Consider the following 26,969-nt stretch of genomic DNA (forward strand, 5'->3'; position numbering starts at 1 on the left):
GATTTAAGATTGTAAGACACTGATCTCTGAAGATCATAACCTTAAAACCAGAGCATGTTTGAGCACCACAAACCTAATTACTCCAAATCATGTAACTTATGGAAACACTTATGTAGAAGATTATTTTCAAGCTGGCAATTTAGGTCTCAATCAGGATTTGATTTGCATTCCTTCTTTAATTTATGGAGTTTGCATTTCTTCCTTATCTTACCCTGATACATTTTCTCTCCAGCCCACGGTTGATTTTCAAGAGCCGTAAACTAAAAGCCACCATGGAAACAAATCCTGTTGATATAGGAATAAAAGCTAACTCACTTTTCATCAGTAGTGTAACAGGAGAGGCAACTGGATGCACACAGGGTCTAACAAGTAGAAAGGTCACTTTATTGGATGTCTTACAAAAAAAGAGACAACTTTAAGGGGGTATTATATAGGCTTGATGAAAATATTTTGTATACAAACCCATATTTCTGATTGTTTCAGTAGCCTGTGTAGTGTTTACTTGGACAGTTTCCCAGGGATTTCCTGCTTTTTAAAGGAGACTGCATCCTGAAGCACAGCATCTACACAAGTCACCTACAGGATAAATGAGATAAGTAAAACACATGGAGGAAGCCTCTGATACCATAGGCATTATTCAGGAGAAAACCCCAAGTTTAATATGGAAAGATTAACAACAAACTTTTTCCTCCTTTTGATATAAAGACTATTTTTAACCCATCAGGAAAAGCTGTTTGAGCACACCATAGAAAAGTTAAATCTTAGCAAGAAAATACAGAAAAAAATATAAATACTTACCATATACTAAGCAGTACATAGTTTCAGAAATTTTGACTAAATGCAGTCCATAGTTAAAAGCATCACCTGGCAACAATGGCTGTTGGCAAAGCTCCTAACCAAAATTTGGGCTGCTGACAGAAAACTAAAGATGACTTCAGACTATTTCACAATTTTTAAACTGATTTTAAATTCTGTTCTCACTTTTTAGACCATTAGAAATACCACAAAAAAATCAGTGCTTAGAGGTGAACAGACTATCTTTTTGTAAAACTTACTTATTTTTAATAATTTCAGCCAAACACAGCTTAAATTCTTGTTATAAGGAAGAGCAATGCAAGTTGTTTTTTTTTAAAAAAAGGTTAAGACTCAATAAATAAAACCCCCTTAAACCTATTACTGCATTTGGTACAGGGCTGGTGAAAGCATAACTGCATGTGCTGTATACTAACAACTCTCTACTTCCTATTTTGAATCACTTAATTAAAAATACCATTATTGTTCAGTGGAACTGCAATAATCAAAAAACAATTACAAAGGTTTTTTAGTAGAATAGAATAGAACAGAATACATTGCTTAAAACCTAAATAACAGAGTAGCTACTCATCATACTGATATACACCAAAGAGTCAGAAATGCCACTGAAAGCAATTTGGATGCAATTTCTATTATTATTTTGTTATCCTACATGATAGTCTTCATTACTCATACAAGAAGTTGAACTAATTCTAACACAATTTCAGCTCTGGTTAAAAGGATGCTGGTTCCCAACAAGGCATCTGTGGAAGGATGGTTTTAATTGATACCATCCAAATCTTCTATGAGTTTTGTGTATTGCAACAATCAACAAACAGAAGAAGTTACCACTGGACAATCCACAACATTTCAGTGCTCTCCAAAGACAGCAAACTGAAGAGGCAACACAGTTTAGGAAATATAAGTACTATGACGCTTCCATATGTGTTAGAGTTTTTAAATTCAGCTCTATTTTACACAGAGGATGGTTTAAGCTGTCTAAACACAAGCTCCTCATGCTGTTTAGACAGGGTACCTGAATTTTCCATCCAGCACTGGCAGGTCCAACATAACACCTACAGAAAGGAGACCTGTAATTTCTGGAGAGGCAAGATTATCCTGCCACCCACAACAGTGTTAGCCCAATGTTAGCTAGAGTCTGAATTCCAGCAATCTATTCCCCATGTATTAAGCAAGCTGTTTGTATTTTTAATTTTTCTGCTAAATAATAAATCAAGAAAATCCCTTCAGGACAAGAGAAATTTTCTGCTACACACCCTAGGCACTCCAGTAAGCAGCAGTGCTCAGCAGTCACGGGATATGCTTCATGAATGTACCTTTATGTTCTTCCATAATAACAACCATTATGAAAAAGACTAATTCATTCACGTGCTAACTATCTTGAAACAGCATTTAACACATTACTGCTGCTAAGATATTATGACAATTCTTGCCAGTCTTGGCTGACATTCAGCAGATTGCTACATCTCTGTACCTCAGTTTTTCCATCTGCGGATCTGGACACATTTTTTAGAAATCAAGAGATACAGACAAAAATCAGTGCAGGAAGCACAGTGAGTTTTAGACAAATTTTAATCAGGAATGATAAGGACCTTGCTCATCATTGGCTAAATGCATTAGTTACTGCAACAAGTAGCAACTCTGAAAAGTAGCAACGTTTTGCTTTGAAACAACGTGTAGAAAAAGCATAATTAGAGAACTCCTTACACAAGACAGGTTTTGATCCCCCTTGACTTCATTTTGTCAACAGGTAAGGGGTGGTGTAATTGCAGTGATAAAGGGTTTATCAAAGTGTCCCTAGCTGTTACACTTTTCCCTAGCTACAGAGGTGCAAGGCAGCAGGCTACACACTTCTTGGTAAAGTTCATCCTTTGACTCTTCCACCCATTTTTTCTCTTTCTTACAAATACCTAATCTGCTTGAGATGCAGCTATTTTGCTAACTGGCTTAAGCAGGAGCCCAGTTTACTGCATTATATGGATATTCACATATGGTAGTGACCACAGGCCAATTACCTCTTCAAATAGACCAGGCACGTTTATTTGTGTGTGTGATTCCATAAACATGAGAAGACTGAAGTACAAGTCTGTGTTGCCAGCAGCAATTTTGTCTGCTTTCACAGTAGCAAAACAGAACCATACATAAAGCTAAGAGACCAGCAAACTCCTCCTGCCTTTGGAGCTTGCTAAAAGGGGGCCCCAGCTCAGCAGTTTGGACACTGAGTGGCAAACACCATCTGTATCCTTTTCCCTTCCATAAAAGGAACCTTTATAGGAGTGTAAAGGAAAACAAAGAAAGATTACTACTAGTAGTTATAAATGAATAGTTAATCATCCAATAAGAATGTGAGTTCTCTAAAAGACATTGTGCTAAAGCAAATTAGTCAAATACAAAGCTATTGAACAAGGTTGCTCCAGTAAGCAAATGATAAACCCAAGAAACCAACCAAAAATATCTCCCTAAACCAGCTTTATAACTGTTATTAAAATATAACTAGTTAAAAAAAAGGTTAAAACTAGAATTTATATTTTTTTTATTTTACTCAGGCTCCTCTTGAATTTCCGATTCCTTCCTTTTGATCAGAAAAGCTGAAGCACAGCAAGAAAGTATAGAGGGGATTTGCTTAGACAATTTCAAAGCCAGTAAATTGCAACAAATATTGCCAGTGGCATTGATGAAAGCCTATTTTTTGTTTCTGTTTTCAGTTCGCAAGCCCTAGAAATCAGCACCGAGAAGAAAAATAAACACAATTTTGACATGTACAGTAGCATGAATTAGCTTCGTACCCAGACAAGGAACAAGCCCTTTAAAGCAGAAGTTAGTGGATTAGCAATCCGAGCAGCTCACACTGCATGCTTATTCAAGCTGCGACAAGAAGTCAGGCAGTGAAGCAAGGGCCCTTCATTGTGAGTTTGCGTTCCACACAAACAGCTCCAACAGCTTTAAGTTCTTTTTAGTTCAGGAGTTTGTTTGTTTCTAAAGTGGGAAAAAAAAAAAAAAAAGATAGGAGGGAGAATGCAATCGACCCAGTTGGCAGCAGCAGGCTGGGGTAGGAAGGGGCATACGCGAGACGCGAGCACCACCAGGAGGCGGGCAGGGCTGAGCGCAGGGCGAGCGCCCCTCGGGAGCGACACCCGGCCGGGCGCGGGGCACACGTTTAGAGATGCAGACAAAAATTAGGTAACTCCATTTCTACGAGAGAATTTAAATTTTTTTTCCAATCACTTGGAGCATTCCCATGAGATGTACAACATCACCCGATGCTGAAATTTTTTTTCTTGAGTATATGTTGACTTTTAACATCCAGTACAAGAACATCTTCTTCATAGCTTTGACTGGTGTGAAAGCAAGTCAGTGCTTGGTTCAAGAGAGGCGGCTAAGGCTTTTAACTGGAATCATACCAGTCTATCTAGATATGGCTTATCACTCCCTGTAACCAGGCATAAGGGCACATTCATTCCCAAATAAAAATAACAAGAGGCAGGGAACATCATATCAAAATTGTCTGAACTGAATTCAGTGTAATTTCATTCAACTTTTATTTAATTTTTTTTTTTTTTAACAACCATTCTTGCTTTCTGGAAAAAAAGTCAAGGTTTCCAGTAAACCCATCTTAGTGGTTTAAGACAGCAGTAACTGGAAGTAATGTAAAAAACCCCAGGCCAGATCCCTCCAAACAATTGCTAGCTTATACCATCTAAATACTTTTCCTAGAGATTACTGATTACTGCAGTGGGGATTTGCTGCCATTTAGCACAAGATACAGTTACGTTCTTGACATCTCACACAACCTTTGAAGTCTCTCAACCAGAAACTGCCCCGTACTTCTTTCATGCTACTGCATTTGAAGGCATATCAGCAAAACTCTCCTGAAAGCAAGTATACATCAGGCCACTGTAGTAATTTTAGCTCCAGCACCAGTACAAATTTAGGTAAGAATTGGCATGCCTAAAGTAATTTTCATTTTAGCATCATTTTTTTAGCCCTAATTAGTCATGATTTATAATTTGGATACCCAACAGCAAATCTTGAAAGATATCAGCACTTGGGGAATGTGTAGCAAATTTAGAATGTCACATTTCAACAAAAAGATCAATGCTCCCAAGACTTTGATTCCAGCTATCCACAATTTCCCTGTTATTTGAAAATATTTCCCAAGATATATGTATGAACTAGATGAAACTGATTTTAATCTCAACTTCAATTGGCAAACATGAATGATCTAATTCCTTCTGCATCTAAATGATTTTAGGCATTGCAATAAATTAATTTTGATTGACTTAGGATTGACAAATTTCATTACTTTAGTCTGACAAGACCAACGCAAACACAATACAACTTTTCTTCCCAAGTTCTAATGATAAGCATCCCATGTAACCTCCCCTCTCCTTGGGATCAAGTAATACCACAAACTGCAATACTTTGTTTAAATTAATGAGAAATCTATATTTTTTATTACAATCCCTGGATCTCTCAGTCTGTCCTTTCCAGGTAACACTACAAAAATTATTTGCTCAACCTGAGTTTAAATTGATTGTCACTGCTTTTTCAAGGGGATGGAACATTCTGTGAAAAGATGACTTCACAAAGAAGGCAAAAGCTAACTTGGATTTGTGGGTGTCTGGCATTCCCAATGACCTGAGATATCTGGATGATAACTGGCGGGCAAAGTCACTGAAATTTCTAATTATCATTAGAAGAGCCACTTGAGAAAAAAAAGCTAAAAAGAAATTCCAAGCCAGACTGCAGTAACTTCAACTGAACAAATTCAACCTGTCTGAAAGCAGCACAAGAGGCATTAAATACTTCAGCCTATACTGCTGCATGAAAAAGCTTTTCCTGCAGTTTTATGAAATGCTTTGCATTGTATTTCCCTATGAATTCAAAAGTATTGCAGAAATCTTTGTAACAATATTGCTGCAATATTGTACAATCCATTTTAGAAATTTAAGAACCATTAACTGTGAAAAGTCTAGAACTACAGAATCATAATGCAGTTATCAGCCTAGATGTAGGGGTTTAGGATAACAAAGATTTCAAATACCTTCTTGAGATCTGAGGTTTTTCTTATTTAGTATAAACAGTTGTCTGAATGAATATGAATCTACCTTTATTCAGCCCAGCATTAAAAATTTACAGTACACAAATAATTAAATAATTTTAAATATAAATAAATAGAAATATAAAACTCTCCTCCCATATTTGCCTAACTACCCTTGTACTTTCAATAAATTAACAAACCATGCAAAGAATGATTCTGTAAATTAATCCTTTAAGGCAAAAAAAAAAAAACCCAAACAAAACCATTTCATCTTTGACTTGTTTTATTTTATTAGGAGAACAGCATACTTAAAGTTAGCAGTACTGAACACTGTTTCTCATGCAAGAAGTATATTCAGCTTTAATCACTTTCTAACTACCTCTACTCAGAGACAGTGTGGGATTTTTGTATTTGCAGGGCAGAGCATTTATTAACTCAAGCCTTCTCTCCAGCGTGGCACAATCAGAATGTTCTGAACAGCTGGTTAGGAAGATATCCAAGATGCAAGAAAGATGTCTGAGCCTCCTTTTCAAGGGCAGCCAACTCTTGTACTGTAGGTGCCAGAATATCCACATGGCCTTTATACAGTCCACCTGCCAAGAGAGACAATCTAAATTATGTGTCCAAAGCCAGTTTTCAGCAGAACTAACAATGCCCAACCACAGTCATTCCGAGAGTTAATCACTTCATTTAGAAAAAAAGCACAAAAAACCAGAACATGTATACACATAGTCTTGTCACTTGCAACCCAAAGGCTCCAGGTAACAAATGCAGAAGACAGCTAAGAGCTAGCAGCTTTTTATAATCCATTTATTTATAATCTATTTTTTTTTCTTTATAGTCTATAATTCTGTAGTGACACAGGAGACAACAAGGAAACTGAGCACTGCATAGCAAGGGAACTTGAAAGTAGTTCATTCTTACCTCCCAGAGCTCTTTTCTGCCCATATGTAACCTTCCCATCAAAATCATCCACTGGTACTTTTATGTCTGGTTCAACTTGGGCAATAGTGCAGTTTAAGTGCTCTTCAATCTCCCCCAGCAACTAAGAGAAAAACCCCAAGAAGTCTTTAAGTAGTCCTATGGTCCAAGACCAGTCAAACTAGTGTTCTGAACAGTCACATTTGAGTAGTTTGAACAGGAATGGTACAGAAAACAACCTGGTCACAGATACAGACAACTAACACATTTTTATTAGCTCAGACTACACAAGTTCATTTCCATTTTCGGTATGGTGTTACCCTACCCAGAAGTCTTCACTTTATACACTACCCTATTTGTATGAATGAGGCTACTTTATAACAGAGCTCAGTCCAAGCTTATTTTACTACAGATGAGGTGGATTTGCCCTTCTTTATTAGAGAAAGAAGCAAAGTGTTGCTTTTTAACATGCATTAATACCTGGTATACAAAACCCAATGAAAACCTAAGTGAAAACTATCTTCAGTTTAGAGAAACAACAGTTTTAAGGGACAGTTTTGCAACAAACCATCTAAACACAAGTGTATAATTAACATCCTCTACAGCTTTGATTAGGAAGACTCCAACAACATTAGCTGGGAAAATTAAAATAAGTTTTTATAATTAACTTACAGAATTGTAACTTGAAAAATCTTCTAATTTGTTCTTTAAATGGAATCAAAGGTTATAAACACCCTGAGACTAAATTTGCACTTCAGCTACACAGGTAAAACAAGAACTTTATTCCTGAGTCTTTTAGAGGAATTGGGGAACATTTAAGCAAAATGCTTACCTGCATCTCATTGTACCATATGGTACAACCTCCTTCTTCCTTCAGCCTAGTGTTATAACACCCTTTTCCACGACTACTGCATACATGATACCAAACCTAGAAATAATGCAAACGGTCTCTAAACTTTGTGAAATAGTTTAGTACATTCATTTTGACTAATTACAGCATGAAAAAGAATTTAGGAATCTGTTTAAGTTCTCCTTCAATTAAGCAGGAACAAAAAAGCAGTTTTTCAATGCAGGATAAGAAGGTCAGATAGTAGCTGGGGACAGAACCTCAGTAAATGTCAGTTCATCTTTGCTTTAGAGTATAATTACCTTTTCTTTTTCTTTTGCCACAAGGGAGATTGCCAAACCCATCCTGAAATATTAAGAGACAAGGGAGGGAGAAATGTATTTCAGTAACTACTGCCAACTTGTGAAACAACAACAACAAATATCAAGAACAACTGGTGGCTGCTCTGAACACAGACATACCTCTCAGCTCTGCCGACTCTCCCGATCCGATGAACATAGTTCTGTTTTTCATCAGGGAGCGTCACGTTGATAACTGTGTAACACAGACAGTTCACAGAGAACACAAGATTTTTTTTTTTTTTAAATGCATGAGCTAAGGTCAGAGATCAAACACCTAAAATATTATTTTGATTGCTGCAGTTCCTCTCCTTAGTCTATGTACACACTTTATAGTCTATCACAACAGTTACAGGTGTAACCTGCAATACCTGCAGTAAAGGCTCTCACTCTCAAACTGCTTTCTTCCTGATTACTTTTTGGCAAGAATGGAAAACCAAATTAATGATTTCCAAAAATTCATAACATCATCAAGTATTTGAGAACTTATGGTAAACAACCAAATTAAATATTGCCTAGCTTCAGCCTTTAACATCTACTTATCTTAAAATTATGCTATAGGTCATATATCTATTTTAACTACTGGACAGGACCACAAATATATTGAAGCTTCAGTGCAATTCAACAGATTAAGTTTAAAAAACTATGTCTTACCATATGGAACACCATGAATATCAATTCCTCTAGCAGCAACATCCGTGCAGATCAGGAAACGGACATCTCCTCTCTGCAAAAACAGAGCTGTAATGAAGTGTTGTGCTTAATGCAGCAAGCAAAATCCCAAGCAATGAAATCATAGTCCTTTGCACTTAATTCACCTTGAAGTGGCTCTGTACATTTAAGAACACTTCAAATAAAGCATGACTAGTTTGGTGAATTTCCATCCTTGTTTCTTTCCCCAGCACCATAAAGCAAGCAAAAACCAACAAACAGCTTAATCAAAACTAAACTGTAAAATTTCAACTTTTTTTAAGTGACCAAATACTAAAGACCTTAAAAACCAGAGTAATTATTATAGAGTTTAAGAGTTAGGTTTTTATTTCAAAGTAAGCCTACTATCTTCTGAATTCAAACTCACAAAGGTCATACTGATTACCAGTACAGACTTCCACCTACAGAAAATGTGCCTTACAATTTCAGGAAGTGGGACATAGAGCATTTGAATACAATTTAATTTAAATAGAGAACTAGCAACACAACATACAAATTCAGATATTGGAGGAAAAAGCCTTCAAGAATCTGCTGCATCACCTTAAATCTTTCCAGGTTTTGCTTTCTTTCTTGAGGTTTTCTATCACCATGCAGACAGACACATGAGAACTGATGTCCCTTCCTATCAGGGCCTGAAAGAATTTATATGCATTAATAACATCACATATAAGCTAAGACACAGAACCATACAGAACTGGAAAAAAATTTTACAGGCATTGGGGTGGAAAAAAATACACAAGACAAAAAGTAAAACACAGTTTCTTCTTCCCTCCTCCCAAGAGGGCACCTGTGCAGGCGTTTTTCCTTACTCCTTCTTGCTTTAAATTTCCTCATTTCTACAAATGCTCATCTTCACATTTCTCCTCACACATCCCTTTCAGTGTTCCTGTGTTTCTTTCACATTTCTCCTATGTCTTTTTAGGTGTGAACATCTCTTCCCATGTGTCCTCCCCTTAACGACTATCAATTTTACTAGCATGTTTCAGCAGAGGCACCATATATCTTCTCACTGGTTCAAATTTTGGTGCAGGATGGGTTTCCATCCATTTCAGAACTATCTGGAACAGGTACAAGACAGTTTATTGCTTTCTTTCACAAAGGGCACCCCTGCAGCTGCCTGCTACAAAACTCTGAATTTTATGCCTAGTCAGTATGTAAAAAAACTGAAGCACGATTTTATTTGTGCTGTGTCCCAGTACTGGTGACCTCTATCACACAGATTTGGTGTTGAAAAAACACAGAAGTGAGAAAAGTGAGCTGAGTAAAGCTGACATGGAAACATTACCTCCACCCTGCTGGATGAAGTATTGCTCCATATTATCACAGTCTATTTTAGTCCTGCAGAAGATAATGGCTTGATCCATCTTGTGCTCTTTGATTGCTCGAACAGTGTATTCTCCTTTTAGAATTTTAATAGCTTCAGACCACATTTCTAAATAAAAATAAAGAAGTTATTTCACTCAAATTGTTTAAAAACATGAAGAACCTCCAAACTGCTTATCTTTGAAGTTCTCTAGCCTTCAAGTAGACAGTTAAACTTTTACTATTAGAGCAAGTAAGCTAAACCTTCAGTTTCTACCTCTCCCTTCCATGTTCCTGCGCTCCAAGGTGATACAACACAGGAAGAATAAAAGCACTCAGAAGTTTCAGGTTTCTTACACACACCAACAAACACATGTCTACAAATCGGCAAAATATATATTCAACTCTCTTTCCCAATTTCCAGTTACAAAAACACATTTCTCTTGAAGACTATGAGAATGTAGAAATAAAATTTTGGAGGAACATGACTCAAGGCAGTATCTACTACAATTTACCTTTAATTCAAGACATTTACAAAAATGTCATGATTACTTAGTGTTGCTCATTACCTGGAGTGTTAGCGCCAGGTCTTGTATTGTCTTTTGCATGTACTTCATCAGTCTAGGAAAAACAAACAAAAAAGACCCCAAGTCAGTAGTCTACTCTTCACAGAGAAATACTTTACTCCATTAACTTGTAACTAGGAAGAATCAGAAGTTTAGAAATAATCTTAACATTCTGTTCTCCCATCAGCCATGTTTACCTGGCCTTAGCTAAAGGAAAGTCTTGTGTTTAAGAACACAAAATTTATTCACAAAAGGGGGCAATAAGACTATTTATGTAGCTACTGGATAGGAAACACCTTTGAACAAAGTGAAGAACTGAAAACACCCAAACAAACCAGAATAAAAATATTTTGTAAAATATGGTTAAATCACATAAATAGTAATTCCTTATCTTTTCCCCTATGCTAGGCTGAATCAGATATAAACTTAAAATCCAAAATAAATAAACTCACACTAATACTTAATGAAAAGGTACTAATACATGACAGACTTTCCAAAGATAGATTAAAAAAACCATAGATTTGTAACTGCATCAAAGTTGCCAAGAACAAAATATGGTTCCTGGTAATTCAGAACTTGAATACTAAAACCTGAACAACCAACACCTTCTCAAGTGAATAGGTGTCAGGTGAATGTGGAATCCAGACCCTCAAATGATAAGAAATCCATTCCTGTAAAAATTGCTCATCTCACATGGGCTGGAGACAGAACTACCTTACAGAATGATCCATCTTGGCAGGTTTATTCCCTCCTGCCAAGTCAGAAAAGAGATACTAAGTACAGTTAGGCCACGGACCATTAGCTGTGAAATGAGTGAAAAAGCACAATGCCATTGTTCTCTAGTGAAAATCAGACTGTTACTCTACTAAGCTCTTCCTCAGACATGTTTGTAAAACTGAGCTGTCCAGAAACAGTGTTGACACCATTGATATGATGCTGACTACCATGGAACAAACCATTTCAGATAAAGCTGTTTCAACAGCCAGCAAAGATCCTTCAATATTAGGGCCCTGTTCTGAAGGTTAAATAAGTGAACATGGACAAATAACCTCAATTTTCACTTACTCTGATATGATTCTTGCCGAGCCTTTCCCAGAGTTTATCAGTTTTTGGATTTACAGGCACAACTACGTGGTGTACAGTTTCAGGGACAGAATCTTCTCCTTTCAAATCAACCCAGGTAGGAAAATGCATGATTTTTTCTGACAGTTTTTTCACATCAAAAGAATGCAGTGTTGCAGAGCACACAATCACCTGAAAATAAGAGAGTCATGTGGATATCACTGAAGATAAGATCCTCCCAGTCCAAAAAGGTGGGAGTAGAACTGGATGAAGGTTATGTAGTTGAATAGCATAATGTAGCAAACAGAAAGTGTTTCAATCTCCTCATCACAGGAAGCACTCAGTTGGCAGGAGCCAGGACACTAAATAAGATGCTTAACTATTTTGTTACAGTGACCCAAAAAATTAGTAGGAAGAATGCAAAACTACAGAAAGCTGATGAACAAGATTATTAGTATGTTAGAAATCAAAGTATGTGGTCAGTCATGTTTGCTAGATTTATATACAAATAATTCAAAATAAATTGAAAACTGCTGAACACTAGGCTTCAACATCTAGAACGCTGAAAGTATTTTCACAGGCAATTACTGAACTTACTGAACACATGTTAGTTTTGGACAAGAGCTTTTGGGAACTCCAAAGAAGCACGCTCTATGCGAATTAATAGTCAACAACTGAAAGCAGAGCACACCACCCACCCACAAAAAATATTTCAGCAAACAAAACAAACAAAAAAAATCCCCAAACCACAAACATTTTATACCTGAAGTCTCTTTCCATCTGAGGTTATCTGAGGAATTTGACTATGGATCCTGTTTATGAAATCAGAATAACCTTGGAGGAGAAGGCCATCCTGTGTGGGGATGAAATAAGAGATGAAGCTGCAAATCCTCTCTCATTTCTCAGTCTTTACACTTGAGTTAGATAAGCAATACACTCCTAGTCTCAGAAGTTCTTGCTTTTAATTAGCTGGACAGGTCAATGCATGGCAGGGATATTATTACTAAGAAGAAAAAAACACAGTAAAAATATGGAGCACTTTATAGCTGCTGAGAAGCTCAGCAGCTACTCCTAGCTAACACCCCAAGGCATTTGATCTTTGTGAATATTCAGATGTGCTACAACAGATCAGACAGATGCCCTTATTTCACAAAATATTGAGTACAACATCCACTGGCTTCAAGACCTGCTGGGTTAACTAACACTTATATTTTGTCTTTGTCCTTTGACAGCGGCAGGGACAGACTTCAGTACCTTGTAAATATAATCTGAAATACATTTTCCTATCAGAAAAACTCCAAACAGACTTAACAGAGGCTAGGAGGGTGGGGAACAAAAATAAAAAAAGTAGGTTGCTATGGTTGCAAACAATGACAGGATTAAGGTGGAACAGTCTATAGGTATCTAACTGTTCCACTAAATTATCAAATACTAGAGAACAATTATGTTTCACTTTTTTGCAAATAGCATATTGCATTTAAGAACAGAATTTAAGTAGCACTTAGTTCTCTACATACAGCTTCATCCAGAACCAGGAATCTAACTTGAGATAAATTAATCTTCCCTGTTGAGACCAGGTCATCCAGCCTTCCAGGAGTTCCAACAACAATATCCACCTATGAAGTATACAAAGAGTATGAATTGTTCCTGTAACTAACTAGAAACATGAGAAGTTTTATCTAAGCTTAACATTATGAAACAATTATCAGCATAATACTTTATCTTCTACTAATTATAACTTCATGAAATCCTAGAGTAATTTGAGTCTGAGGGATCTCTTGAGATTATGTGGTCTCCACTCCCCACTTTCACATGCAAATCAAGGACAATTTCTAAGTTACTTTAGGTAGCTGCCTAATACAATTTTCAGTACCTTCTGGAAAGGGATCCTACAACCTCCTCTCTGGGCAACCTGCATTTTGGTTCTACAGTCATTTCACTAGCAGAATCTACCTTAGGGAGGAAGCCTTCCCTTATTTGGGAAGTGCTATGCCCCTTTTTTCCTTCCCTGAACTCCAAGATGTGTAATCTTTTTATTAAAAGACAACAAACAGATTTGTTTTTCAATTTTTTTTTCAAATTTTTCTCATGGTGGAAGGATACAAAGTCTATCAACCATAGAAAAAACTTCAAATTTTGCCAAACAGAAAGGTTCACAATGAAGAACTTAGCATTCACATGGAAGTCACACAATCTTCCAGTTCAAGTAGGCTTAACACAAAATTTTTATTTTGGCAGCTAAAACCACTAGAAAATTTATCAATAGTGATGTGCTTTCACATCCAAAAGTGAGTCTTAAATAAAAAACATGGCTCTGTGCCTCTGTTCTCCCTACAGTGTGACTGAATCGATTGTACATTCCATGATGCTGAAGCCAGATCAGTTCCTTCTATATAGGACTGGTTTGTAGTGTAGGTTCATCTTGATAACTGCAGACTATTTTTATTCACAAAAACAGGACAGAAGTTAATAGGAAAACTGTCTTGTTGGTTAAGGGCAAATGGCAAACAATTACACCTCTATTTTAAGATCTTCAGGAGTACTCAGGCTTCAACAGAACTTGACTAAGTAGTAGAGGTACTTGTATAGCCATGGAAGTAAAGGAACAACTGCTGGACTGGTGCAACATGAGCTTCCTATCAACTGTACATTTTCTTTTTAACATGTTTATTATTCTAATTACATTACTTGCCACCATTAATATCCTCTAGCAACATCTTACATTACTTGGAACCCAAACTAATAAATTATATGAAAAAAATAAAACTTACACCTTGTTCCAGTACAGAGAGCTGATCTCTTGCAGCAACTCCACCAATAATAAGCAGTTCCCTAAAATTACATCAAAATATTCAACATTTACCCATTTATTATATTCAGAAGGTCTACTTAGAATCAGTCTCCAGACACGTTTTTCTTGATAGCTGACAATTAACAGCTCTGAACAGTAATTTCAAGAACAAAATAATAGAAAAAATTAATTTTGAAACTCATCCTTTCAGATGTAGTGTACTTCAAGTGAAAACTTTGTTACCAAATTGTATTTGAATGTGATTACTTTATCACTGTTGTATTAAGCAAATGAGCACCTTAACAAATTTAATCTTACAAAAAATGTTTCTTAAAAATCTCAAAAATAATGTTACTTAGTTCAATAAAGTTTCCTGTGTCCTTGAAAGTCAGAAATGCAAATAACAGTAAACTAAATGAATCTTTCATTGTACCTTGCCCATTCCTATTGCTTAGTCCCAGCAATTCTAGGAAATGAACTCTTATAAACAGACTGCAGTTTAGAATTGGGAAATGTTTAAGTTTTAGAAGCACAGTCAAAGCAGTGACAACTTAAACCCAAAGCAACTTATAGATGATTCATTTTCCAGAATTGCACCCCTGTGATAATTTGTCCTGTAAGTACATTAATTAAACAGAGCAGACCCTGTATATAACTATTTGATGGAGATGAAAAACAAACAAAATGAAGGGTAGAGGGAGATGGGAGCATAAGAAAGATGGGGAGTAAGCAGATAACGTTTTTAGTCAAGAGAAGCATGTGAAGTATCATACTAGTTATCACTGATAATTAAAAAAAAAACCCTACCCACCAAATTTCTTGTATGAGAAAAAGACAGTCCAGTGATAAAACATATCAAAAACCACCTAAATGGTCTAACTGTAGTTGCATAGTCAGAAGTTTGTTTGGTAGCAGGTTATTACTGATATTATCAGCAGCACTGCAGATTACGGTTAGCGTAGCTACAAAGTGGAACTTACACCTCCATCTCCCCATTAAGTTACAACCATGGAACATACCATAAATGCAACTAACAAATTCACTATTACCTTAATTTGGGATTATCAACATATTTTTTGAACTGCTTCACATTGTTCAAAGTTTGTTCTGCCAGCTCTCTTGATGGTTCTACAATCAGTGCTTTTGGAGCATTTGGAAGGTTCTGTGCTTGAGCCACTTGCGCACTTCCTAAGTGGCAAAAAAAATCACCATTAAGACAAACAACATTCCTAGTCTGGAATTTTTTATGGGAAACAGATCTGGATTTTCTATTAGTAATTAAAACCTAGTAACTCTAAATGCTCCATTGAAAGGTGATGTAATTGCACTCTCAATTATGAGTAACTTCAGAATAATGATCAGAACTTACAAGTGGGTGTACTGGCCCATGCAGGATAACCCATTCCACTGTGGGGCATAAAAACCCACACATTTTTACAATAACACTGTTAAAAAACTTAGCTGGACTTCTTTTATCTGAAGTACTTCTAAATTTAAAATATTAAAGACTACTGGTGGTTTAACAGGAAGAAAATCAAAAAAAGCATCAATATATGTTCATTACTGCTGTATTTAAGATCTTTCTGATTACAATTAAAGGGATCCAAAGATACTCTGTAATACAACCTGAATATAGAAACAAGAGAAGTTTTAAAAAATCTAACCTACCTGAGTGTTGTGATTTTACAACACTACCCTCAGGAGCCTTGCAAAGGCCAACATAGCCATCTTTTGGTGGAAACTTGAAATCTTCTTCACCAAAATTGAATTTCAATTCAGCATTCTAGGTTTCAACAAAATTGTGTCATACACACAGATTCAAGAGGCCACAAAATGAGAAATAACTCAGTAATGAAAAAAACAGATCGACAAGGAGATACACAAGGTCTTTTCTTCTCCCATCTTACACATTCCTACTCCCCAAGCTGCTGAAACTTACCCCCAACCAAACACACAGAAAAAAGCCAACAAAAAAAAAAAAAGTACTTTTTCTGAAGTTGCACATCTCTCTAAACACTGAAAGTTTTTCCTAAAATCTCTACTGCTTGAGAGATGGACTCAAGAAGACTAATTCAGAAAGACTACCTTACAGTAATGTTAAGAGTTCAGAACAAATGAAATGAGGCTATCTGACTTTCAAGCTCTTGCTTGTATCGGTCGGATGGCAGTATACCACAGTTTAATGTACACAACATAGCACTGTTATTAGGAATTAGTAATCCATGCTACTCTACCTACAAATTCAAGATTAAAATTTGAATTAAAACATTTTGCTTATCTGGTACTCAAAGCTAAGACACACATTATTACTTCAGTAGTGAATAGTGGTAAGCCAAAGAAAACTGACTACATGCACAACTGCAGTAACTGTAAGTGGCTATGTATATTTTATACTTAAGTAGCTCATTAGGAAACTCAGAAAAATTATAATAATCTTGGATATCTGCAATATTCCTGTTACCTTCAGTACACAAGCTGCAAAAAGTGCTTGGTTCCTTATATGTGGTGGGATTTCAAACGCAAGGCCAAGGTCCTTCCCTGCAAGTAGGGTTGGTTCAGTCAGACTCTGCAAGTGTGTGCATTCCTCTCCCTCCCTCCCGCCAGTGAAAGCATCCAAATAAAATTCCAAAGAAAGAGAATAAAACCTACCATTTTTGGAAAATTTTATTTGTCCTTTTTCAGTGTCTAGATAACAACCAATTGTATCATGCATAGTGAATTCCTGCCAAAAAAATGGTTTGTGAAGATAAGACATTTTCAGGGCATTAAGACGACTTAGTGCTGATATTCTGTCAGCTTTTAGTTTTCTCACCTCTTCCTAACAAATGCTGAATTTTGAGAGAAGTCAAGCAAGTTCAATTTATTTCAGTCAGACCGTTGTAAATAGAACACATATTTTTATTTGATTTCAAGTCTTCAGTAAACTGCCCAATTGATCTTAGATATTTAAACATTTATTACTGCTTTAAATTTACTTAAAAAACCAAACACAATGACAATGATACATTTAAGTCATTTACCTGGAAATGTTCTGCATTATGAAAAAGCACATTAGCCACATATTTATTAGCCAATGTAAATCTAAGCTTAGAACACCAAACATGACATTAGGAAACTGTATTTTGACTACAATAAAAGACTAACTCTTGAAGATGATACTATATGCATGTTATGTATACTTAAGTGTTTTATTTCAGTATCTTGAGATCTGCTAATTTTAAAGGTATTCAATAACATTTATATATTATTTAGTGCTTCTAATTAACAGCTCAAGAGACACTATTAAGCAAGCTACAGTAGTCATAAAAGTTGCAGGTTTTATGACACTGAGTTATTATTAGCACAAAAAGACTTGTGTCTCTGCTTTAGTGCTCATTTATTTATGTTTAAACATCTCAATTCTACTGCTACACTACACAAAAACCATTGTAGATATTCCCAGCAGACATTTCAGAAGTGTACATTAAGGTAATGGCAAACCCAACTCAATAGCCAGAAGTAGTGCACTCCAACCATGTCTTAGCAGCAATTAATAATGCATTTTGACAGATTATAGAGTTGAAATTACTTCTATTTTAACCTCTAGTAAACAGAATACGATGCCCTCACTTGCATGTTCCCAGTGTATACATATGGGTTGATTTATTCAAGCTAAAGATGAAGTAAGTCAAGACAAATCTCAAGACGTCAATTAACTTTTAACCTGTAACACACAGCAAAATTTTAACTTCTAAATAAGAGTTAATATAATTGCAGCATAACTACTATCATGTCTCAAGCTTATAACTGCTTTTGTTTAATCTTTTAATAAGATTTTATGCAAAAATGCTTCAATGTTTCATTGGCCTTTTGCCCAGTGAGCCTCCCTTAGCAGCGAGCACTATTTCAAAAGACAGTTGATTGTAACAGCACAAAACTAACACAGAGAACTTTTAATACTATTTCTACCAAATGCAATTCAAACTTACCTCACCATAGCTGTCAAATTGTTTGTTGTGAGATTTCTTACCAGTGCCACCAAACCCAAAGCCAAATTTATCAGTGCCTGAAGACAAGACAATAGGCTTTTATCTTTTGGTTGACAGGTTATGCTTTTTCCTTTTGGTATTAGCAACGGAAATTTCCAACACTATCACATTAACAAAAAATACACAGTGCTAACTACATATTTCTGACCTAGATGTACACCAAACCAGTACTTTTACAGCAGTACATTTATTGATTTTACCAGCCTCTAGTCATCTTCTTAAAAAAAAAAAAAAAAGAAAAAAAAAAAGACAAGGCAGAAAACACTGCCACCAACAAAGACCTCCCCTTTCAGGAAGTAAAATACTTATACAAAACATTTTCAACTCCCCAGTATTGGGATCCTTCTCAAGGAGTCCATTCTCTGCAGCACTAGAACTGCACTCCACCCATTACATGTCAATATAAAAACTACTTATAGGTTCTTCAGAAGGAAACTCACCCAGATCTAGTGAAGCCTGCATAGTTGACCAACCAACTCTGCACAAGCCTTGATCATGACAGGAAACTTCATAGTAGTATTTCCCTTTAAAAGAAAAAGAAAGGATCTAATATAATACCCAAATTCATTAAGGTGGTTCAGTCTTGCTACTTCCAATCTAACATCCCAGGCCTGCTAAAAGTGTCATGAAATTCCCTACACGGTGTTTGTGTGATAAGGTTGTGTGTATACCTATTTATGGAATGAAGAAAGAGTGGCCAAAAGAGACAAAGTACACACTGAGAGGTAGAGTGTGAAAGGCTCCAAGGAGTGACAAGAGAGAAGTGGTCCTACTCAATGCACAGGAACTGATAAACTCAGGACACAAGGTTCTGCAGAATCAGTATGAGACCACCAGCATGCCCCAGCATCAACAACTCCTTGGGCCACTTGAAGAACATCCAGCTGGCTGTTATGCACACAGACTACAGAATTATCTGCACACCCCATTAAAGGAGACCGTTTAGGGTCTTTCTGAACACTTCAGAACCACTGGAGTATCAGGATGACTCTGCTTCTGAGTCAAGTGTTAGGGTTGGCCTCTCAACTACTGCTACAACCACAGAACCATGAAATTTTTGCACATCCGCATGAAGTCTGTGAGGAAACAACTCAAAGTACAGCGTGCATAGCCATTTCCTAAAAAAAATGCATTCTGATGAATATTTGTTATGATTCTGCCTCCTGCAACTCAGTCTCCTATTGATGCCTGAAGATTTTTAGCTTTCTATGTATACTTCATGTATTTGTAGCTTAGTAGACAGTTAAATGCCTAGGTATAACTTCTAGTTAACTTCTGTAAGTTTTTCAGCTCTCCTTATCACAGTGAACAAACTCTGATACATTCTTAGAAGTTTTGTTTATTCTTGCTTGTTAGTTTACCAAGGACATTTTATTTTTATCACATATTGTACACATAATAAAGGTAGTCAGAGGACCAGGGGGAGGACTCCAATGGAGCAGAATCCGGGGGGGGGGGGGGCGGATTACCTAACCAACTGCTCCTCTAACTGGACAATATTGGCTGGATATTCTAACTGCCCAATCTTATAAAATTATAGGAATCTAATTTGGGGTGTGGTTTTCACCATATTGTGCACCTGAAGGCTTTCAAGTAAATGTTTGCTTTTCTACTATAATTTTAAGGTTGTTTGGGAAGATTTTGTTCTACTTTCAGGCATCACTATCAGTTGGACACAAGTTGCACACCAGTTCTTCCATGATTCCACCAGTAAATTTATTCTCTGTTCAATAAAACATCAAATGATGATATTTTATTCACATTATCCCAAATTATGGAAAAAATACTTATCTAATGGCAGGTTAACTTTGCTTTTAAAAGTGACAAAATCAACACAAGTTAGCAGAGTTTTGAATTTAAGGAGTGTGACATATAAAATTTACAACACAAGGAGAACAAAACAGAGGTATTTGTCATTTCCAAGTCTTAAGCTACTAAATTTGGTCAGATGGATAGAAAATTTTTAATGCAACCATCTACATTAACAAAGGCTGACAAGCAGGCATTTCAGCTGAAACTGTTCTGGAAGAGTATTCAAAACACATCACTTGATATGTACCTTTAGTCACTCCTCTAGTTGCTCTGCATCCATGCCATTCTTTTATTTCTCTGCTTTGACAACACAAACCATCCGATCCAATTGCTGAAAATTACAAGAGAGTTTTAGTTAAAGAAATTGCCTAACTGCTTTTAAAAGAAAATTTCATGCATTCTTTCCTCAAGCTTATTCATTTTTACCAAGCAAAAGTTCTCAAGTGAACAGCTGGACAACTCACCAAAAGCTGATCCTCTGTCATAGGGGTTCATCTGCCATTTATTGAGCACTAAGTTTGAAAGACAATAACAGAAAAAGCATTTAATCCACAAAGCAAGCCTGAGAAACTCAAATTAGAAGTTCAAATTGTTTCTAGAGTGTTTGGCTCAATTTTCTGGGGAAATAGTTTTGTTTCAATGAAATTCATATAAGCTCAAATGAAGGCCTACAATCCGAAGGAGGGGCACAAATGCTTAATGCAAAGGGATTCTATGGAAGTTTAGATTATTCCATTAAGAACACGGATTAAGTTACTTAAAAATGCACTGCAAACAATGAAGACTTTTATAAAATAAGGCATTTCACACAATCACCATCAAATTCAGATAGAAAATATCCAAAACTATATTAAAAACATCAAATTTGAACTGCATTATTTGCCATTTCTCTTCCAACCTTACATTAACATATCTTTCAAGCTGTAAGTTAAAACGTCATTACTAAGGAGCTAAGATACATGCACACAGAATTTCTGACTTCATTTTTCATATGCCCAACAACATGTCATAATAAAATCTATACATGACTTAAAAAAAACAAACAGGTGTCATTTCAATTAGGTTTACTGAGTGTATTTGTGCATTCATATTACATTCTCTCAAGGAGGATTTAATTTTAACTTTTTTTTAAGTTGATTTTACTGTCACCAATATAGCAGTAGTTATAATGATGACAACTTCTATAACATCTTCAGAGTGTTGTTTGTGCAAATACTGCTCACTTACATAAAACCCAATCTTATCAGTATCACAGACTGGACATGGTTATTTGCTTTACAGTTCCAAGCCTAACTAAATGGATGCATAATAGACTCTCAAATACTGTGAGGATATTATCATGGTTACAATCCATTTTATATAGCTGAGTTCCAACCCTATGCATTTCCTGCTCAATTCAATGTTTACTAGAAGAAACAAGATATCAATTACTCAATTCCAAACCCAGGCAGGTGCCAAAAGGAACACAACAGATATACTCAGCACACCAGAATTGAAAGGTCCTACACTGTTATCCCAGCCACACAAAAATATGTTCAGCCTAGAAGAGCTTTCTGCTCAAGCTCACTTAAGAGGCCCAAACCAACTTCATGGTGTTATAGCTGGTCTCACCTATTCCTGTAAAAGAAAGATATCTTTTATCTACTTCTTTTAAGGTGGACACCACCACCACTTCACATCTAGCAAGGCATTAACCTAGTATGGCTTTCAGAAGAACGCTGGAAAGCCAGGTGTGGATCACCCAGCCTCAAGCTGAAAACAAAACCATTACTAAGAGTCTGCAGACATATGCACACCAGTTCTTCCCATGATTCCACCAGTAAATTTATATTCTCTGTTTTATTAAACACTGAATGATGATATTCTATTTACATTATCCCAAATTATGGAAAAAATACTTATCTAATGGCAGGTTAACTTTACTTTTAAAAGTGACAAAATCAACACAAGTTAGTACAGTTTGGATTTAAGGAGTATGACATATAAAAACTTACCTGCCCCTCCAGTTTTAATAGTGGCTTTTCCTTTCTTGCCTTCCATTTGGTCCTTCAGTGTTTCATAAACAATCTGGATAACTGGAATGCTGAAAGCCTAAAATGAAAAGTCACTTTCATTCCACAAGTTATACACTTATTTCCAGCCTCGTTTTTGGGTACAATACCCACAGTCAGAAACACTGAAATACATTCCTACATATATGTTGGTAAAGACTATTACCAATAAAGCTGCAACACATAAACATTCTCTCTGCATATATGAGACTGCTTAAAGACTTTTACTTTCTGCTAAAATAAATTTGATTACTTACACCAGTTTTTCCACTCCCAGTTTCAGCAGCCTATAGGAAGAAAAATGCAAGAGTTTTACCAGGACTGTAAGGACGGTTCTAGAATTCTGTTTTGATAAATTAAGTTTATTTTTTAGGAAGTATTATTTTGGCTTATGGAATGAAGAACACAGAGATCCATAAAAGACATGATGAACAAGGCATACTAATCTGATACTTTCAAGGTTATTGATAATGCAGTACTGGCTTGGGCAGTATCAGCCATGTTCCATACAGAGCTATGTCAGGTATTTACAGCCAAAAGGAGAGGAGATGAGATCAAACAGCCCTCATTCATGGGGCAGTATCTGTCAAGAAGTCAAAAAATAAAGCCTCATACTCCCAGATTTCTTCTGCAAGAACAGCTAGTAATACACCAGTAACTCAAAGAGAATATACTTTCTATTGAAGCAGGACAGGAGAGCTAGTCTAACTATGGACCCGTCTGGAAAGAACAAAATTCACCACACAAACAACAACTGAAAAACACAGGATTTCCACGAATAGGGCTATCCTGCCTACATACCATAAGCACATCACCACCTCCTAAGATCAACGGGATGGATTCTGCTTGGATATCTGTAGGGAGACTACAGGAAAGAACATATTAACACAAGAACATTAACACAATGCTCTACATCAGTAGAAAAATAAATTTTTACTTATACAGAAATTCACAGAAACCACGGTCATGCAAGATAAAGCAGGTAACTGCTATTCCTCCTGGCTTGCAGTGGATTCAGCTGCACCTTGTTAAGAATTTTTCACATCATTATGCTAAACTATAAAAAAAACCTTATTAACTATATATTCCTTGTCTTCCTTTCTTCAAATGAGTTTTTCTTTAAAGCCACTTATGCTGACCTCATTTACATGATTCCTGTCAAAACTGGAAAAAAAGAGTAAAGATAACTAAACTCAAACAGCATTTTCAGACAATCACACTTAATGACAATTCAAAACAAATTCTGAAGTAAAAGCATGTTGGCCAAACAAGTAATCAAACACAAGAATAAGAACTTTTTTAGAAGACTGATATGTGCACTAAGGTTGAAAAACACAATCATAGATCACAGTCTGGAAAACACGTACTACTAGCATCAATTATGTGACAGTATTTCATCCAATAACCCCATGATACATATAAATAAACCAGAAGCACAGAGCCTTTTGTGAAACAAAAGAAGTTAAGCAATCATGTTCTGCCTGCTCAAGTTTAAATGTTACTGCTGCAGTCACAGTTTGTATTCTTCAGTCTTTCACACTACAGAGAAGCGCGTGAGATGCAATGACAGTTAAAGGAAAACACACATCCACTTGGCTTTAATGTGACAGCAGAGGTGCTTCAAGAACCACGTCATACACTGCTGAAAGGCAAATCAGAGCATGCCACACTCCTACTTACAGCCAGTCCATCTCCTCCACTGCTTGAGCTATCTCAGGCATAACACCCATTTCTGTAAGACAAGCAAAAAAGGATCATGCAGCGTTATTAACCTCACATCGCCCAAAGACTGCCAAGTGTCAATGCTTCCAGCTACAGACAGAATCATGGAAAATCACTCTTTTGGGCAACAGCATGTGCAGCCTTCACTCCAGTACCCACTGATGGAGACTTCCTCAGAGGCAGCTTTGAGAATTGTCCCCACTCAGAGCAAAGTCAGGCACACACAGGGCACAGGGGCAGATACAGACACAGCAGCAAAGTGAACACACTGGGAACAGAACACCATTTTAAGGGCAAGGTACTTATCTTTGCACCTTTAAGGAAACTGCCTATGCAGACAAGAGGACAGACTTTGTTTATCACAAATACCCAACTTTCTCTCCAGGTGAGGTGCAAACAGTAGAAAAAACCTGTATCCTGTAACGACTCTAGTTCACCAAATCTTGCCTGACAATAAGAAGACAAGGCTTTGATTTTGAAAAAGTTATTAATTACATCCACCTTTTAAAATTTTTTTCTTGGATACCCTTCTGGCAAACTCATCTCAAGGGCTGATGGTTGTACCTCAGACACAAGTTAAATATGGAGCAACATACTTGTATGTTGATAAACAAATCCTCTGTATTTAAAAAGGAAAACAAAAGAAACCTGCAGCTATTCAACATAGGCAAGAGGAAAGCAGATCCTAAACAACCGAAATGCTGGTAGCACACCATCAAAATCACAACTTATCTGCTGGTCATCTCTTTGGGTACAGAAGGTTACTCTAAATCAATTCCTTCAACTATAAACATGCACCTTTCCAAGCAGAGGTTTCACACACTGGCCTCTGCACTGCCACATGCTGGGATTCCGACACAGCATGCACGTGCACACACACTGAGCTGGGCTGCTGCAGGTGGATGTGAGCAGCCAAAGACTATTCTTCCACTTGCTATACTACAAATGCTGTAAGAAACGCGTTTTATTTGTAATGTGATGGTGGGAAGCTTTAATATTTTCAAGTACTGGACTCTAATCCTACAAAAATAGACAACACACACAAGCAACAAAATCAACAGCAATCAAAACCAATTCCTACTAACTCCAAGTTGGAAACAAATCCATATGTATTTTTTTCCCATATTCCAACTCCCAAAGTTTAATTGAGTATAAAGTACAAGAATTAATCAACAATGACACCATGACATTCTCCTGAACTACATCCAAATTAATCCTGCTGCCTAGCATCCAAACTGATCGCTAGATCTTGGGAAGAAGCTTCAAACATTTTCCTCCCATGATAAGATGCAGAAAGTTCAGTTAAAAAGAAAAAATTAAAAACCCCATACACATTAAAACTTTACAGAACTTTGATCTTGGCTGGCTGCCTAGTTCTACAAATATCTACGTGGGGAAGAGGACACAAAGAGTGATGCTTCCTCCTTTAACAGTAAGCTTTTGGATTAGTTTACAATTATATCCACATATAAAGTTTGTATAATATATATAGTTTGCCAAACCGTACCACCAAGCAGAGCTCCTCTTACAAAAAGCCAGTTATTATCCACTGCTATACAGAGAACAGTTATGATAAACCCCGTTACTAAAAGCAGTCAGCATGAGGAACGAGTCTAACTTTTAAGCAGCCCCTTTGCTAGATCCACATATGCAATAAAACCTGACAAAGCATTCCAATAACCACTTCTCACAGCCTGCAAAAGCCCGAAGACACGGGGAGAGGCACCTACACCCTCCGCAGGCCTCGCACCCTCCGGCCTGATCTATGGTAAGCCACACACTACCGCGGGCCAGGCTGGAAGGGCGGCCGAGGAGCTTCCCCCGGCCCCGCATGGAGCCCGGGAGCCGGCGGGCAGAGGCGAGAGGCTCCCTCAGGGCCGAGAGGCCGCGGCCCCCGCGCCACGTACCCGAGAACGCCGCCATCTTGGCCCCGGCAGCGCCGCGAACAGCGCAAGGCGCAGGCGCGCGGCCCGGCCGCCGCCTTAGGTGGCCGGGTGGGCGCAGGAGCCGTCGCGCCGCGCGTTCCGCCCCGGCCCGTGAGCGCCCGCGGGTACCGCTGGCCCGAAGCGCCTCAGGGACTCAAACACACCGCGTTATGTCTCACATATGCACCAACAGGGATACTTCATTCTCCAGGTTTTACAGAAGCTTCCCCAAATTCTGCACCATCTTGTTCTAGGGTAACTTCTAGTGACATTAAACGCTAGAACAAAATGAGACTGCAAGTGCAGAAGTGCAGCTTCTACAGCTACACCAGGAGCCAACGGTGCATTTGTCTGCTAAGTGCACGGCACAGCACAAACCATTGCCTACTGCTTTCCACTGGGAAACACAGCCTCAATCTTTGCGAAGGCAGCATGAGATAGAGACACATCTGCTTCAAAGGCCGAAAAAACCCAAAACGAGCATCTCTGACAACGAAGTTCTCTTGAGTACTGTGTTGCAGTTTGAATACTGGTTTTGTCCCGGTGGTTTGTTTCAAGATTTTTTTTAAAACTTGCTGAGCCCTACTAGCTGTTAACTTACAGTGTAGAAACTGGTGTCATGCAGAAAAAATACAGGAAGGTATTTTATACCCTTTATACCAGGCTGTTTGCATTGCAATGGTTTCTCATGTATTAATAATTCCTCTGGGAGTATCTTCCTTTGATGTGCCTCTTTTCTTTCACTATTATTTGCTATATCTGTCAATCATTAGTTTGCTTGCTTTCAGGTAAATGACAAAACTAGAGGTTTTTTAAAGGCACAGATATGAATAATGAACAGATTCAACCACGACTCTAAGAAAACCTGTTTGTAGGCAGATGTTGATATCAATATATAGTGCTGCTTGTTGGTGTGGAACGTGGAGTGTAATTTACTATATATCTCCTACAATTCTTTATAACTTAGAAACACGAGATTATGCTATTTACTATTGCTTTACAAACTACATTGTCAAATAGAGTTAAAAAATACAGACAC

The 26,969-nt window shown here is 37.1% G+C and overlaps 1 protein-coding gene across 1 annotated transcript; it reads right to left on the bottom strand.

Annotated features, from left to right (window-relative positions):
* Positions 1-5,955: 5,955 nt before the first annotated feature.
* Positions 5,956-25,941, bottom strand: DDX1 (DEAD-box helicase 1). The gene is made up of 26 exons (XM_084202826.1): positions 25,913-25,941; positions 23,964-24,015; positions 23,085-23,148; positions 22,541-22,570; positions 22,227-22,323; positions 20,697-20,744; positions 20,480-20,563; positions 18,861-18,944; positions 18,361-18,437; positions 17,042-17,114; positions 16,854-16,930; positions 16,061-16,175; positions 15,442-15,580; positions 14,373-14,433; positions 13,119-13,217; positions 12,365-12,454; positions 11,605-11,793; positions 10,543-10,594; positions 9,957-10,103; positions 9,212-9,303; positions 8,615-8,687; positions 8,084-8,156; positions 7,925-7,967; positions 7,608-7,703; positions 6,779-6,899; positions 5,956-6,447 (listed from the first exon to the last, which is right to left on the bottom strand). The coding sequence occupies exons 1-26, from the start codon at positions 25,926-25,928 to the stop codon at positions 6,317-6,319; spliced, it is 2,223 nt and encodes a 740-aa protein (XP_084058952.1). The 5' UTR covers positions 25,929-25,941; the 3' UTR covers positions 5,956-6,316.
* Between the last annotated feature and the right edge of the window lie 1,028 nt (positions 25,942-26,969).

Source organism: Fringilla coelebs, assembly GCF_963513975.1.
Source record: "Fringilla coelebs genome assembly, chromosome: 3".
Lineage (NCBI taxonomy): Eukaryota > Metazoa > Chordata > Aves > Passeriformes > Fringillidae > Fringilla > Fringilla coelebs.

Excerpts from the sequence above, each read along its gene's own strand:
- DDX1 (XM_084202826.1), bottom strand. Across the intron at positions 16,176-16,853 it reads TTGCAGCTTGTGTACTGAAG|AATGCTGAATTGAAATTCAA; the intron begins GTAACAGGAATA and ends GTTGAAACCTAG. Across the intron at positions 8,157-8,614 it reads TATTCATGGTGTTCCATATG|TTATCAACGTGACGCTCCCT; the intron begins GTAAGACATAGT and ends TGTGTTACACAG.